Here is a 15,544-nt window from a genome sequence, read left to right on the forward strand (position 1 = left end):
CGCCTCAGCAGAGCTCGCCGAAGGTCGGGCCGTGCTGCATCGCTCCCAAAGTTTGAGAAGGGCTCGGCTTAATCACTCAAACACACTTCAGCTGCTCTATGCATTATGAAGGCATTTAACGTCCTGTCTCCGCGTTTCTCTCTGGGAATTACTGGAATGCTGAATAATGGAGGAGGTGTGGTTTTGCTTCTGTTGGGATTATAGGTACCTGCTGCAGGCTGGGCTATGTTGGTAGCCCAGGTAGTCCCTCTTCAGAAATGCTGTATATAAAATTCTATACTCTCCCACCTCTCACAGCCCAAGTATAACCCAGCACCGTCTTTCTTATCGGACACAGATCTGACAGCAGATCATGCTTAACTCCTTTTTCAGCTCAGGTTTCCCACCCCAGTTTAATGAAGCTACACCCTGTGTAGCACCAAGGGACAGTGGCCCTGGCAGGAGGTTTAGACTGTGCTTAATCTTGGGTTCAAAACCCTCCAAGCTGCCCATCACCTTGTGATTTCAGGCAGCTGATTTAATTTCTGGTGCATCTGGAAACTCAACTGGACAAATGAGGAGAGTAAAAATTAGATGATTCTGTGAGCCACCATTCCTTCAAAGATACTTTGTGGGCATATGCTTCCAGGCATGAGTGTCCAAGTTATGTATTTCACATGCTTTGTTCTCTGTAACAATGACTGAGAAGAGGCTTAATTCAAATGAAACAGTAATATTATTTATCTATGCGGTTTGAGAATTCTGATTTATTCTTAGGTGATGGTTGAACCTATGACTTTTATAAGCCAATATTCCTTGAACTTTGGGTTTGTTCTCACTTAAAAATACTTGTTTTCAGACCACAACACTGGTGTCCCTATGGAAGCAACTGTTTGTATCTGGCATTGAGATCCCATGGAGAAGCTGAGGAGGGGGATGGCTCTTCATATCCATGAAGCCTGGATACTTCTGTTTGTAATCCCTGGTTTGGTCACTCCAGCTGCCATCAATCATGAAGACTATCCTGCTGATGAAGGGGACCAGACCTCCAGTAATGACAATCTGATCTTTGATGACTACCGGGGGAAGGGCTGTGTGGATGACAGTGGCTTTGTGTACAAACTGGGAGAACGTTTTTTCCCGGGACATTCCAACTGTCCCTGTGTCTGTACTGAGGATGGACCTGTTTGTGATCAACCAGAATGCCCTAAAATCCACCCAAAGTGTACAAAAGTGGAACACAATGGATGCTGTCCGGAATGCAAAGAAGTGAAAAACTTTTGTGAATATCATGGGAAAAATTACAAAATCTTGGAGGAATTTAAGGTATGAAATCCTTTCTTCAGTATTTAATATTAGTATGCTTTAGGAATTGTATTTTTGCTGGGAACTCTCAAAGGCACTCAGTATTTGCTTACTGCTGTTGATGGATGCTGAAGCTGAAGTAATTTTTAGCTGTGGTCCAGGTCTGGCTCATGTAAAAGCTGCAAAAGCTCCCCCTTACCAGCATTCACTGAGGACCAGTGGTCAGTCAAAAGCCCCCCTGGTAAATGCCAGCCCTCTGGATCTGCCTCCTTTGCTCATATCATGGATCATGTTGGACCACCAATGGTGTGTAAACCAATGCTGAGTGCTTTTTAAGAAACCTTTCCCCATTTGGATAGCAAAAAATTGATGGTGCAGTACTGAGAGTTGTTACTCATAACTCTATGAGAATGCAAACAAGTAGATGGTAAACTATATTTAATATTTTCATTTGAACTGTGATAAGGCTGTCTAGAATGGAGAAGATAAATTCCTAGACAGATGACCATCCCAAGTAATAACAAGTATGGGGTTTCATTGTAATGGTTGAGTTCCTGTTAGGAATGTTGTAAAGAAATCCTTCTGAAATATATCTTAAAAAAATAAGACCCGATTCTAAAAAACTATTACCCTTTTACACAACCTGCCTCTCTCATTCTATGGAGTTCAATCCCATGTTTTCAGTTCTGCTAAGGAGAATAGCATTTCACAATGAAGAACGGTGTCTGTAAAAGCTGTAGGTACACAAGTTTGTTCTCCCGGGTCACGTGGCTTTAAGAGTTGTACCTCCATAATTAATGACAGCCTATAGCTCTTCATGGCTGTGTGCCCAATCTCATTATGCACTTGGGCAGTTTATTTGCTTTCCTGCTATGAAAATAATTTTGTATTGGTCTGCACTTCACAAGTTCATAGATGACAATTTCCTTTTTTCCAGAAGCTGTCATTTTCAGTGAAGGTAGTAGTTAGTTCCTCTCTTCTATCCTGTGTGGTTTATGTTTGTCTTTTTCTGTCCATCTGTAACTGCAGTCCCTCGGTCTTGGCAGGATAGTTTGATATCACAGGCACGGGGCAAAGGAAGGGTATGAGGAACATCTCCTTGAGGGCCATCCTGATCCACCTGTTCCCTACTTTCCTTCACTGAGGAATGTGAAGTTGCTGATCTTGTGAACTGCTTAAATAAAGCAGTAAACTTGTGCCAAATCTTGTGAACTGCTCCCCTTGCCCTAGGAAGGCCTAGACCAGCTTCATCGCACTCCAGTGGTCCCATCTTGGCTGCTGTGTTGTCGTCAGGTGGTGGGGTGTCCCACCTAGGTGGTCGGATTCTGATGTGAGAGTTACAAGGACTATTTTGGAGAGATTTTAGGAAGCAGAAAGCTACAAAGGCTCTTTCTGAAGAGATTTCAATGGGAGAATAATGAGATGGATCTTGTCATTAAAGTATTTTTGCATGTGAATTAAGTGCAAAAGCAATAATCACTTTTCCTGAAAGAAGTCATTGCTCCCTGATAAAAGATTAAACTCTACAGAAATACAGAATATAGGAAGAAAGGCTATTAGAGAGAGTTAGGAGCTATCTGATTCATTGCTTGTTGTGTTCAAGTACTGTGGGGTGCTGTGTGAAAAGCAAGGTGCCAGTATCCTCTGAGAAACACAAAGTTGATGGTGTCACAGCAACTCTCACACGCAGTAACCTGTCCAGATGCTTCAGACTTAATTTAGCTGACGGTCAAGCTTGTGACCTGGACCTGTGTTATGCTGAAAGCTCAATACCTTGTGGAGTAGGGCAGAAAAACCAATGTTTTGGAAATCTATGTGTTTACCTAGAATGAAAAGTGAATTTGTTTCCCTCTTTATTAGTGTAGGTGAGTCAGGCAATGGAAGATCACTTCCAGGGGTGTTTGGGGGGGAAAAGGAGCACCTGTGAACTATGACTTTATAAATGTTATGGGAAAGACAGAACTTCAAGATTCAGGAAACTGCTGCTGTAAAGTCTTGACTTTATGAGGCACCCAAACAGAGATGAAATTCAGAGCAGTTCATAGGTTTTGCAGGCTCTGAGCTCTGCTCTTCCCTCATCCTGTTGAATTTCTAAGGTCTGCAAACTTTCTCACGTCCATTCCACACACACTGAAGTCAAAGAGGAGAGGCTTTCTCCAGTGACTGACTCAAAACCAGGCTGCTTTCAGTGGAAACAGAGGCACCGTTTTATGTGGTCTCAGAACCCTTTCACCCACTTGATTTACTTTTGCTCATATGTAGGTTCCAAATCGTCATCTATAGAAGGGCTTGTCAGTGCTTAGTTTCAGCTGAAATTAGCCTCTATTTAAAAATCTTCTGCAAGTGTGTGTCTGTGTGTGTGTGCCAGGACTGACTCATCTTGTAGAGATTTCAGCTGCCTGATCTTTCACAAATTAGGATTAATTTTTTTCTATAGGAATTTTTTTTTTTTCTCAAGGGTATCAAAATCTCTGAGAAGTTCCCATTTGGAAGAATTTTTCTGTGTTGTTGCTAGATTTTTGCTTAGGTTTGGGGTGGTAAATCCAGAAGTAATTTAATCTTTTTTTCTTACCACTGGCAGTAACTCTGATGCTCTCAGGGTAAAGGAGTTGTTACAAAGGCCCATTTCTTGAATGTTTGGCTTTCTTCTAGTGAACAGATCTTGCACATCTGATTTTTTGAGTCACAGCAGTCATAAACACAAAATACAAACATGACAACAAGCCATCTAGCTTAGACAGCTGTCCAAATGTTTATGTGTGTGCCCCTCAGTCAGTAACACATACAACTGAAATGCTAAACCGAAGTTCAACTGTAAATCTAAACCCATGAGGAGTTTTTCTTGTATCCTTTTGTAAAACCTTGTGTCCTTGACAGATGGCGTAGTGATGCCATGTAGCATCTTCACAGCTTTGTTGTGGGTCCTGGGAGATCTTGGTGGGTTTGGGGCCCAAGGTCAAGGATTTTGATACCTGTGGAGCAGGAGAGAGTGTAGGTATGGGTTTTACTGGGATCCATCTCTCTCTTTCCCATCTTGTTTTCCACTTCTCTGTCAGCCTCAAGTCTGCGCTCTCAGGTCTCCTCTGGCCCCTCTCAGAGGGAGCACAGACAGTGTGGTGGCTGCAGGGAAGGTGTGAAGGATGCTGCAAGTCTCAGGCAATCTCTGTTTTCTCAGAGAGATCTATCAGGGACTCTTGGGGTCACTTGGCAGCTTGTTTTTGTTCCCACACACCATCCTTGTTTTAATTTCGGTCCTGGAGGTCAAGGTCTGGGTCCCAAGTGCTCTGTGCTCGCCTGCAGGAGCAGAGATCTTTCAGGGAGGTTGTTGACACTCCCCTTTCTTCCCAGAGAGAGAAAACAAGCAAATAACAACTCAGAGAGTGGTCTAGGTTATTGTAAGTCCACATGGTTGTGTTCTAAATGAATGTTCCCAGACAGCAGCTGATGTAAACTTCAGGAGACAGTGACAGCCAGCGTGATGGATGTTCATTGGCAGCTGATGGAGCAATCGTGCAAATGTCACTGAGACAACAGTTTCCCGAAGTGCTGATTAGTTTTGTCTCTCTTGCGTAACTTACTGAGAGAAAAGCACACACCTGCCCACACTGGAGAAATGGAATTATGGCATGGTTAAAGTGTATTCATGACCACAGTCAGGAGTTGTTGGAAGAGGACTGGGTTGTTGGTTCGGGAAGTCCATAATCAGTTCTGAACTTCCTAGATTTCTCACCACTCAAGAGGCATATCCAGAATAACCTTCTGTGGACCTCTGTGGATATGTAGCAAAATACCAGTGCTGGGAAATGAATGGTCAGTTCACAAGAGATTGTCAAGCTGACATCTTGAAACATTCTCTTCATTTTAGACTGGAAAACAGGAACTGCTCCCTTGTCCCTGCAGGAGGGTGAGTCCCAGTGACATGGGTTTGGTAGCATGGTGCCATCTTCCAAGGCAGTGGCAGGAATGTCCTAAGCACAGACATTAAAATACCTGGGTTTGCCTGGCAGGACATTGGGTGAATTAGCCTTTGGGTGGGGACACAAGAGGTTCTGGTGTCACAACTTGATCTTCCTGATAATATTCAGGTCAGAGGAGCAGCTTCAACCTGCAGTTGTGAGCTGGAGCTTGGAAAACACTCTGAACATCAAGGACAATTTCTGGGTGCTCTTCAGTGGCTGTCCCACTTTCTGCCAAGAGCTGCAATTTCTTCCAGCCATTGGCTCTGCCAAGGCTTAACCTCTGCTGCCTGTCCTTCCCAATGACTTCTCTACGTCCTTGTTCTCTTCCCTTCCACCTTCACTGCTCCCAAACCTATCCTCAGTCAAAAAGTGCCTTGATGGTACCAAAATATTTGTCCCTTGCATCAAGCACAAGTGTGGAAGGATGGGAGAATATCCCTTGTCCATGGGCAGGCCTTCACACTGCGGGGGAAAAAAACCACAGAAAAAAAAAAAAAAAAAACCAGGAAAGGGGCAATTTTTGCTTCTAAGGCAAAATCTTCACTGACCTGAAAAGAGCCAGGATTCAGTGCTGGAGTTGTACTTTATTTTTCTCTCCCTTGTTTCCTGCCAGTATATCTTAAGTTCATTGCTTTGTTTTGTCCACAAATCACCTGTAATCCTTCAGTGAGGGTTTCTGTATCTTGCTGACTTTATGGCACAGTAGGGATCACAGCTCTAGCAGGGATCTTCAGGGTGTAATCAGAATCCCAAATAAATGAGGGACTGTGTAAGCATAGCATTATCATATACTAATTCTCAGTTCATTATGAAAACATTTGCTTCAGAATAGTGGCACCTCCTTCTCCTTTGTTAATGCTCTTTAAAAATGTTTTATTAATGCAATTATCTGAATATAACTTAACAAAGTAAGGTCTCTCCTCAAAAGGCACATGCAAGCGTGCAAACAGCTGTCCCAGCACCTCAGAGCCCTAAAATGCAGCGTGTCCATCCTGACACTGGAGAAGGAGAGGCAGTGAAACCAAACAGTGATTCCCCACCCCCAGAACCATGCCAGAAATAGAAATTAAATGGTGCCAGTTACAACCTGGCTCAGACTGCCAGTTACCCAGCCTGAGAGTGCAGCCTCATCAGATATGAATGGAACACTTGGGACATTCTGGAGCATTCCCGATGGGGTGATGCTGTTAGGTGACAAACAAGAGTGTGATGCAGCCCTGGGTTGAAAGGGAAGGTGAGGGGAGAAGTGTGTAACCATGCAGTGCCTGGGGTGGTGCAGTGATGTAACCATCCTGTGCTCTCAGGGTCCCTCTGCCCTCCCCAGCCGTGCTGGACTGTCCAGCTGCAGGTTGGGACTGTGGATGCTCCGGTTTGTGTCAGTGTGAGAGTACAGAGTCACAACACCTTAAACCTGAGGAGCTTCCTTAGGCCATTGGGAAGACATCATGGGGAGGAAAGGAATGTTGGGAAGTACTCAAGTCATGGCAAGAACAAGCATTATTGAAGCATGTTGGTGGTGTACTAAGCCAGTCCTCCAAATCACTAGTAGCTCTTAGATCTTTGCTCATGAATTCCAAGAAGCTGATTACTAACCCAAGCCACCATGAGGCCCCGATTTTAATATTGGCATTTTCCTCTCCAAGGAAGGAAGTTGTGTGCTGCAGGGTTTGTTTTTTTCTACTATGACTCAAACAAATGGGGCTTTTTCTATTTTTTTTTTCCTTCTTCTTGTGTGTTCTGCAATTTCATGTACGGCTAGAAAATGATAATACAAAAGAAATTTCAATAACATGCCTGTGCTTTAATAAAAGGAGCCATGAACAATGCCAGCTCTGAAGATAGCATACAGCCATTGAAATCAGACAGGGGAAACAGAACATCAGTCAGATGGAAAAGTATGATTTATTATCTCCCTCCTGGCAAAATTACAGTGACAGTGTCTATGCAAAGGAATCTAAAATTACTGACTTACTGTATTTCTGTCATAATTTGTATCAAGAAAACATACTAAAATAGATAGGACTGTCACATATTGATCTATAGTGATACCTTTTTTTAAAAATTATGTTATGTACTTAGCTACTGATTCTGTAACATGTATATTACATTATGCACAAATATGTTATTAGAATAGGTGAAAGAAGATGGTCTTTACTCAGAATTTGGCTAAAAAAAAAATTCATTCAGTTGTCTTCCCCAGTTTGTAGTAATACATGGAGGCCCCAAAAGCTCAGAGCTCAGTGGCACAGACTCTGCTACACAGACTGTCTCAGAGCTTCCCATTGAAATAGATGAGACCCAAACCTTGAGCATCAGCAGGATTCAAACCCACCAGGAATTGAGCACAAGCCCCCATTTTGATCCCAGTGCACTGCCCAGTGTGGCAGTGCAGTGCAGAGTTGGGCCAGTAAATATGACACAGGAATTAAAGTGTGCCCAACATTTGTACTGCCAGAGCTGTGGCCAGGCTTTCAGTTATTCACTCCAGGAAATAGCCCGTGTGCTCTGCTTGCTTCCAGAGAGCTGCTGAAAGAGAGGGGATATCTCTGCACAGCCAGAGGAGAAGCTCTGGTGCTTCCCCTCCCCTCCCTCCATTGCTGCTGGAGCTGTACTGTTAAGAAAATGGAATGTGTGGTACACGCAGCCACTACCAGCTCCTTCCAGGAGTGGTAAAGTCAAGTCTGAGGCTTTATTTCGTGCCAGACAATGCTCAGTGGGGCCAAGGAGAGAAGGGCTTATCCCTTGGCTCTCCCAGGCTGTGTTCATCTCTGTCACACAAGGTGTTTCTGTAGGGCTGGTGAGTGTGAGGTCCTCAGGTCATCAGCTTATGAAGAAGGATGTCATCTTTAGAAACATTCCCAGTTCATTAGTGAGAAGGTTTTCTAGGAAACTGTTTCCTACCAGAGTGAGGGAAAGTGCAGGTGTGTGTTTGTTGCCACTGGAATGTGTTTTATGTTGCATTCATTAAAAATAATGCTCAATTAGCCAATTATTCTAGATATTGTTTTAAAGACTATAATTAGGTAAGTCACGTAGTGACAATGCTCAGTCTAGTTACAAGATAAAAATACATGTAGCATTAGGCTTCCTTACTCTGTTGTGTGGTACAGTTCAGAGGGAATTCTTTGGGAATTACAGTAAAATCAGTGTGCTAGGAGGACTATGAGCTTTGAAGCAGCTCCTCAAAGCAGGGAATCTCTAAATCTGTTAACTGTGGTCATCCCAGTCAGCAAAACCTTTCTGACCGAGGGTTAGCCCAGTGTGCTCCCTGTGTTAGCAGATCCCAGTGTATTCTCTTATCACAGGTAACCCATTCAAACCCATTTTCATTTCACATTCTGCCCAGTTTGTGCTCATAACCAAGTGCGATAACATCCCCTGAGAGACAGAAACCTCCTGGACCCTGCTGGCTTCTTTTCTGGGGGTTTAGGTGCTGACAACTGGGTACAAGGGGCAGACAGGAGAATGTGGAAAATGCCTTCTCCACAGTGCCATCTGGTAAAGAGCTGCAGGTTTTCTGCTGCTATGAACTGCTGGTACTCCATGGATCAGGAGTGACCCACTGGGATGTTACACTGGTGTTCAGTGCCAGGCAGGTAGTCCTCTGTGGAGTTTGCATGATGCTGACCTGGGATAAGGGCTTGTCCAAGGGAGCTCCCACAAAGCCTAATCCACCCTGCCAGAAAGTGAAGAGTAAGGCCAGGCTATCAAAAAAGGGACAGAGAGTGGAGAATGAGAGAAAAAAGTGACCAGGAACAAATCACTGTTTGGTATCATGTGTTTTGCTCCCTCACACCTCTCAATGCAGTGAGAATGGGGTCGCTGTCAAAGCCCAGGAGCAAAGGGAACCACAACCACAGCAAACCACAGCAGATGTGTGGTCTCAGCCCCCACCCACTGCTTGGCAGGACTTTGGAGCAGGGCCTGGAGCAGGGCTTTGGAGCAGGGCCTGGAGACAGTGAAGAAGAAGGGGATGTGTGTGTAGGTGCAGTCATGGGCACTAAGCACCCTTGGGCTCCTCTGCCCTCAGCAATGTAAAGGAAAAAAGCAAGTCAGCTCCTAACGCCTCCTTGGACATAGACTCGGGATCAGCCAACATGTCTTTCCTTGGGAGGAGAAAAAGATGACGACGTGTTGATGGAGAAAAATAATGGGCTCTTGTCTCCAGCTCCAGTGCTGGAGTGAACCCTGAGCTCAGCAGCAGTAAGGGCAAAGTGTTCAGGAAGGAGCTGCTCCTTTGAGGGGAAGGAGGGAGCATATTGGGGTGCTGATGGGATGCAGGAGCTCTGGGGGGTGAGACCAGCTTCCCTTAGGGCACAGGAGGTGCAAAACTCTGTGAAATGCCAAGTCTGAGGGTGACAGAGCACTGAAGTCTGCAGTGGGGCAGGAAGAGCTCCCACCTGCCTGTGATGGCTGCAGCCCAGCCAGGAGTCACCACCAGTCCATCACTGTGATGCTTTCCAGCCTGAGCTGTGTGGGGACACGGAGTTTGTCTTCAGACGAAGCAGACTGGCTCAAAGATTGCATTCAGTTCAGTGAACAGCCATCATCTGGCTGTCCTGTGGGTAAAGGAGTCCAGATTCATCCCTGGTGTAGATCTGCCTGGCCAGTACTGTGGCTGTGCATCTGATGATCCAGACAGGAAACTGCAGGAGAGGGAACGGGACCAAGGTCCAAACTTCCTTCAAGGTGATATGGCTGGTTATATTATACCTACCTCCTTAATACAAATTCACTATTTTATCAGTGCACAGAGCTGATCTTGCCACCTTCTCCCATTTTTCAGCATCAACAAAGGAGGAAACAGCAGATTTGGGTATAGGGAAAACACACGTGAAAGGGATCACCTTTCTGACCAGGTTCTTGGTTCCTTTTTCCCTGCTCCAAGAAACTTTCTCCTAGACGTGACTCCTTCATTGCAAGAGCCGACTGGGAGGGAATGGAGAGCAGGACACTGCCAGCTGGACTCACATTCCCTGTTGACATTAAAAGGGACTTAACAAATGTGAAGCGCACACAGACGTTTGTCTGTGTCCGAACAGGGCTGTGCATCGCGCTTTGGAGCCACAGTCCCATCTGTCATATCTATAACCTTTCAGAAGGAGTCCCTTCCCTGTGCACTGGGCATGTCTGAACTGAAAAACTATTGTAATAAAGTCATAAAAATTATCACCAAAGTAATAGAGAACTCCAGTCCCCTCAGCCCCAGGGTAGGTGAGGTGCAACTATTGTAAGGAATAAAATGAGACATATATCAAAGCAAAGGGAGCGTTCTTATGGAAGAAGTGCAAAGTCATGTTTTTACAGAAAGCTTCACTGCTGCTCTTGGGAGAGAAAAGCAACCACGGGACTGCAGATACACAGCTCCCATGGAAAAAGGGCCAGGACTCAGCTCAAGGTTGTCTCTCTCATCAGCTAATGGAGGAGTCACTCTTCAGATCCAGACGTGGTTCCAGGAGCCTTTTAAACTCATCAAATTGTGTGGCACAGATCAAGCCTGAGTACAAAGCTCCTGATGCCGTCACAGTCCTGAACCATTGGATGTGGGCCCAGGACAGCCCTGGTGAGCCACATCTTCTGTGCTTCTCTCCCTCATCTGGCTCACTGATCTGTGTAGCTCCCCAGGAAGTTTTAGAAAAAGATGGCCAGGATAATGTTGTTTCCAGGTATGGATAGGCATGCTCAGGGGATGAGGGAAAGAGAGGAATACATGACTTCTGGGGTGGATTACAGTATCTTTATGCCTTTCCATCTCCAGAATCCAAGCCCGATCACCGGAATGCTGGAAAGCCTCAGAGATGTGAACAGACAAGCAGCAGTTACAGGAGTAACTCAAGTGGAGCTTTGGTTGGAGGGCTGCTGTAGGCTAAGAAAATAGGCAAATCATGTTCAACCTCCTTGTGATGGGGCTTCTTTGAGTACAGGATGGAGTCACCATTTACAGAAAATGTTTTCAGGAATGTATTTGAGTGTCTCTTGTCCTTTCCATTGAGGAAATTTGTATTTCATTTCAGTCTTACCTAATAATGTTTGTGTGTCTGTGTTGGGGGCTCCCTTAGAAAAACAGGATCTCAGCATCCGCTTCTGCTGCTTCTTGGAAGCCAGCTCCTTGGTTCAGCCAATCTGCAGTATGGTGCAAGCATTTTTCAATTTTTGGATGGCACAGTTCATTTGTATTGCTAGTGCTCCATGTAAGTAGGATCCAGCTCCAGTTTTTTCACTGCAGATAAATTATCTAACGACTTAGTAGTTTTTTTCCTGTTGCAAAGTCATTTGCAACCTGATGGTGTTTTCCATGATTGTACTCATCTATAATCACTGAAGAGGTTGTTTATTTGAGCAACTTTCCACCTTTGGAAAATCCAAGGGGTTACAGTTTCTGTAGTGTAATTTATACTGTAGCTCCACTGGCTGGGTGAATGATTTTTATTTTATTAAGTACGTGACAAAAATGAGTGACATTTTTGCTGCTAACAGTAAAAGCAAAGCAAGCAGCCCAAAAGAGAAGTGAGGAGATTTCAGTCTCACCTTCAGGTGAGACTCAGTCACCATCTCCTTCTCCACCAGTTTAGCACCTGCAAAATTTCTCAACTGAAAGCTTTCTCTGAATTTTCCTGCAGTCTCCTGCTAATCTGCCTGAGATCACAGGCAATTTCAATAACAATGAAAATTATTCTAATTTCGACTCCAGGAGTATCTCTGATGAACGCTATCCCAGTTCCTTTCTTATTCCTCTCCCCTGGTTTATGACTTCCCACCTCAGCCATAATGCAGAACCCATTTTTGCCTCCGAATTGATTCATCAGGTCCTTTTAAACTTTCTTCCCTTTCTTGCTTCCTGCCAGTAAATTCACCACCTGAAACTGTAGCTACAGAAATAATTTCCATCAGAATTGCCATTGTCCTGAGCATCATTAAAAGTTACAGCTGCTCTTAAGATATAAGTGCCCAATTTGACAGAGTTCACTTTCCATTGCCCTGCTTTTCCTGCTGTTTCATCTGGATCGAGCAGGATGCCACCAGTCCAGGCTGTTTGAGGAGAGAGGCTGAATGGGATTGTCCTGAAAGATGGAGAGATTGACAGCAGTGATGGTTTTTGGTTTTCCTTCCCTTGGAGTCCAGGGGATGGGACACATCCAGACGTGTAGGCAGGAGGTGCATGTGGATACAGCTTGTGGATCTGAATCTATGGCAAGGTCTGCAGAAGTGCCAGGTTAGATCCAGTACATTCCAAACCACTTTGATGTTAGTAGAAATGGAGAGGATGTAACTTCCTGTTTAAGGGGTTGGCACTTCTTTTTCTAACATGTTCTCAGGGGAGAAAGCATTGCAATTCCATACTCAGTGAAACTACCATGAAAAGCCTTTTTTCCCTTTGCAATATCACCTAGAAAAGGCCTATCCTTACACACCTTGTCCTTTTTGGTGTTTAAACATGTCTGATTAAGGTTCCCAGTGATACCAAGAGTTCTCGTATCTCCTCGGCATTTGTTCTGATGTCATGGATCTTTGGGTTTCCCTAGGGCTCAGAAAGAAAAGCTCACTGCCTTAATTTCTTGGTTATACACCACTTCAGATTCCAATCAACCAAGCAGATTTCTCCAGTCATTCTGGCCATGTTGTAAATTCACCTGTTTGACTGTGGAAGGCATCACAGGCCCCAGTAACAGATGTATTCAATTCCATGGAAATACTTAGACTGTATTCTACTAAGTTGAATAGCCCCTGTATGATGATCAGTAGGTCTATTGTAACATGATTAGATGGTTGTAAACACTTACATGTAGCTTTTCTATTTCATTTCCCCGAAGAAATGTCAAGTATTCCTGATACAATACTCATAAAGTTTGTATTGCTCTGTAGCTGTCTGGCAGTAGCTGTGTATAACTGATGGAGGACTTTTCTGTGTCAGACAGCACAATCACACGGTCCCTGTGTGATCACTTCATGGCACCTTCTCAATGAGATGAAGTCTTCCAGGATGGGATTATGGGACATTCTTGTACAAAAACCCTCCTCAGGCTTAGCTGGAGAGTGTAGGAAGGAGAGGGAAGAGAGGAGCCCAGCAAATCCCAAGAACTGGATCTCAGAACAGATGACTGGAGGGCAGTTGCAAGAATTTGCCATAGCTTTGAGCAGCCTCAGTGCTGGCTCCAGCACAGATGCAAGCCTTCTTCCACAAGGCCGGAAACCCAGGTGCAAAGAAAACACCACACAGCTGAAAGTCTTTATTGAAAAGTGAGGGGAGGTCCAGAGCATTGGAAAGTGGCTGTGCTCAACATGCCTGGAGAAGCTGGCATCTGAATTCATAGAGTGGGAAGTCACAAGGAGCAAGGTCTGTCCAGTCTGTGTTAATGGTACAGGATCCACTGGCTCTTGTAGTACTTAGGTGACAAATGACACTTCAGTCTTGGAAGGCTGTTGGAAAATGAGCAGCATTTTCCCAGCTCCTGGAGGGGTATGAGCCTCACACCCCGAGTCTGAGTGAAGCCAGCTGGAAGAATCACAGCTCATCACGGGAGACTGCAGCCTTGAAACCTGGTCTGAGATCTCTTGTGGGCTGGGTGACAGCCCATGTGCAGGACTGACATGAGTGCACTTGGAAACCACAGTTCTCCTGGTGAGTGTGGCAGGGGAGCCAAAAGTGATGTCGAGGAAAATTGCTTCTGATTGACAGAACAAACAGGTGAAGAAAAAGTATCAGTCACATGTCACCTTCAGAGTTTTTAGTTTGTCTTGGGTAAATCACTCCCTTCCCACCTCTCTAGAGATATTTGTGTAGAAGCAGCTAAGAGTGATTGACAAGCAGACGTATGACAGAGAAATCCTCATTGCAGGCAGGGAAGAGGAGGAATGCAAAATAATGTTTCACACACACACATATATATGTATATATGTATGTATGCTTCCTCTGTCCACTCAAGGACAACACTTACTACTCAGTGAGGGGCTTTTGCAGGGCAATGTACATGTGATGGAAAAGGCTTTCACGTGTTTGGGGCAGCAGAGAGGTGGCTTGGAGTGGTGTAGTTGTGGACAAGGGAGAAATACAGGTGAGGTTCACTAAGTATTTGGGACAAGAGAATTCCTATGACTAAATGAGATGACTGAGGTGGAGTAAAGCCTAAGTCTTGCAGGAGTTTCTTGCAAGACCTTGACTAAAAACTCGAAGTTTTGTGTGTCGGTTATTGGTGTGATTGTACCTGCTGCCTTGGTCTAAAAAAATGTTTGCTCCAGATCTCTTCAGCTGTAAAAAAGCATTAACAATTAGATTTAAACATTAAGTTTTGAGTTCAGATTTCTGTTTTCTCCACCTCTCCCTTAAGTTTGTGAACGGTCAGGTTTTTAGGCTATTTTCCTCAAGAATTGTTTGATCATGTGATCTCTGTCTGTCCACCAGTCTTTCTGGAGGACCTGAGGGCTTGCTGGAGCCCTCACAAACAGACATCTCAGAGGGGAGACATTTCTGTGGGTTATGAAATCTCGTAGCCGACTAAAGAACCACTTGGTGCCCAACCCTGTAAGACAGGGAGACCCTTATCACTGCGAGGAGTAGCTGGATGCTGTTAGCAATAATAATTCCTACATATCCTGGCATTTGCTTCCAAAGAGAGGATGAAAGTGGTGGTGGGAACTGGTGTGAAGGGGTGCAAGAGTGAAGATTAGGAGATGTGGTATCCACATCCCGTTTGGCTTCCCAATTTCCCCTGCTCAGGGTGTATCTTGTTTTTCATTCTGTTCCTTTTGCTGCCTTTTTCATTTGTTTGTTTATATCATCTATCAAGTTTGTCATTATGTGCTCATGCACATAAAATCTTTATTAGCCATGTGTATTCTTTATTCTCTGTTTTAATTTTCCTTCCTTCTTCCTTCATTAACAAACTCTGCTGATTCCAGATGTTTCCCATTTGACAGCACCTGAGATTTAAGGTTTTCCAGCCACACAACAGAACAAGTGCTGGCTCCTTCCTCTGGCCACCCTGGTGTGTGTGACGGAGCCCTTTCCTTTTGGGCAGCGGTGAGGAGAATGTTTCTTCACCAGTGTCTCTTGAAATCCTTCCTAAAAGTCTTCTAAGAGATTTTTCTGCCTTGGGCAGCTGGAGTAAATAAATGATCACCTTTGTGATCCTTTAATCTTAACAGTGTTTCCAGAATAATCAGTTTAAGGGACAGCAGTAAAGCATTTGCACTGTCCGTGTGGGACAGTGTCCTCTCTCTTTCCTACTCCAGAAACCCTCTGTATTTTTTCAACCTCCTTTTCCAGTAGGGATGAGAGTTTCTTTTCCGGAACTGGTGTTTCA

At 44.6% G+C, this 15,544-nt stretch overlaps 1 protein-coding gene across 10 annotated transcripts in view; it reads left to right on the forward strand.

Moving 5' to 3' along the window:
• Positions 1-15,544, forward strand: part of VWC2L (von Willebrand factor C domain containing 2 like) — a 423,395-nt gene that overhangs the window by 378,093 nt on the left and 29,758 nt on the right. For 9 of the 10 annotated variants that reach the window (XR_004357978.1, XM_032693022.1, XM_032693020.1 and 6 more), the window contains one exon: positions 839-1,305. Coding sequence is in view for 9 of the 10 variants with exons in the window: in XM_032693022.1 (XP_032548913.1) it covers positions 895-1,305 (411 nt within the window). In the remaining variant the exon portion in view is untranslated. Of the gene's footprint in view, positions 1-838; positions 1,306-15,544 lie in introns of those variants that run through there. The other variant, XM_032693014.1, reaches the window with a different exon arrangement.

The sequence above is a fragment of the Chiroxiphia lanceolata genome, chromosome 7, assembly GCF_009829145.1.
Source record: "Chiroxiphia lanceolata isolate bChiLan1 chromosome 7, bChiLan1.pri, whole genome shotgun sequence".
NCBI lineage: Eukaryota > Metazoa > Chordata > Aves > Passeriformes > Pipridae > Chiroxiphia > Chiroxiphia lanceolata.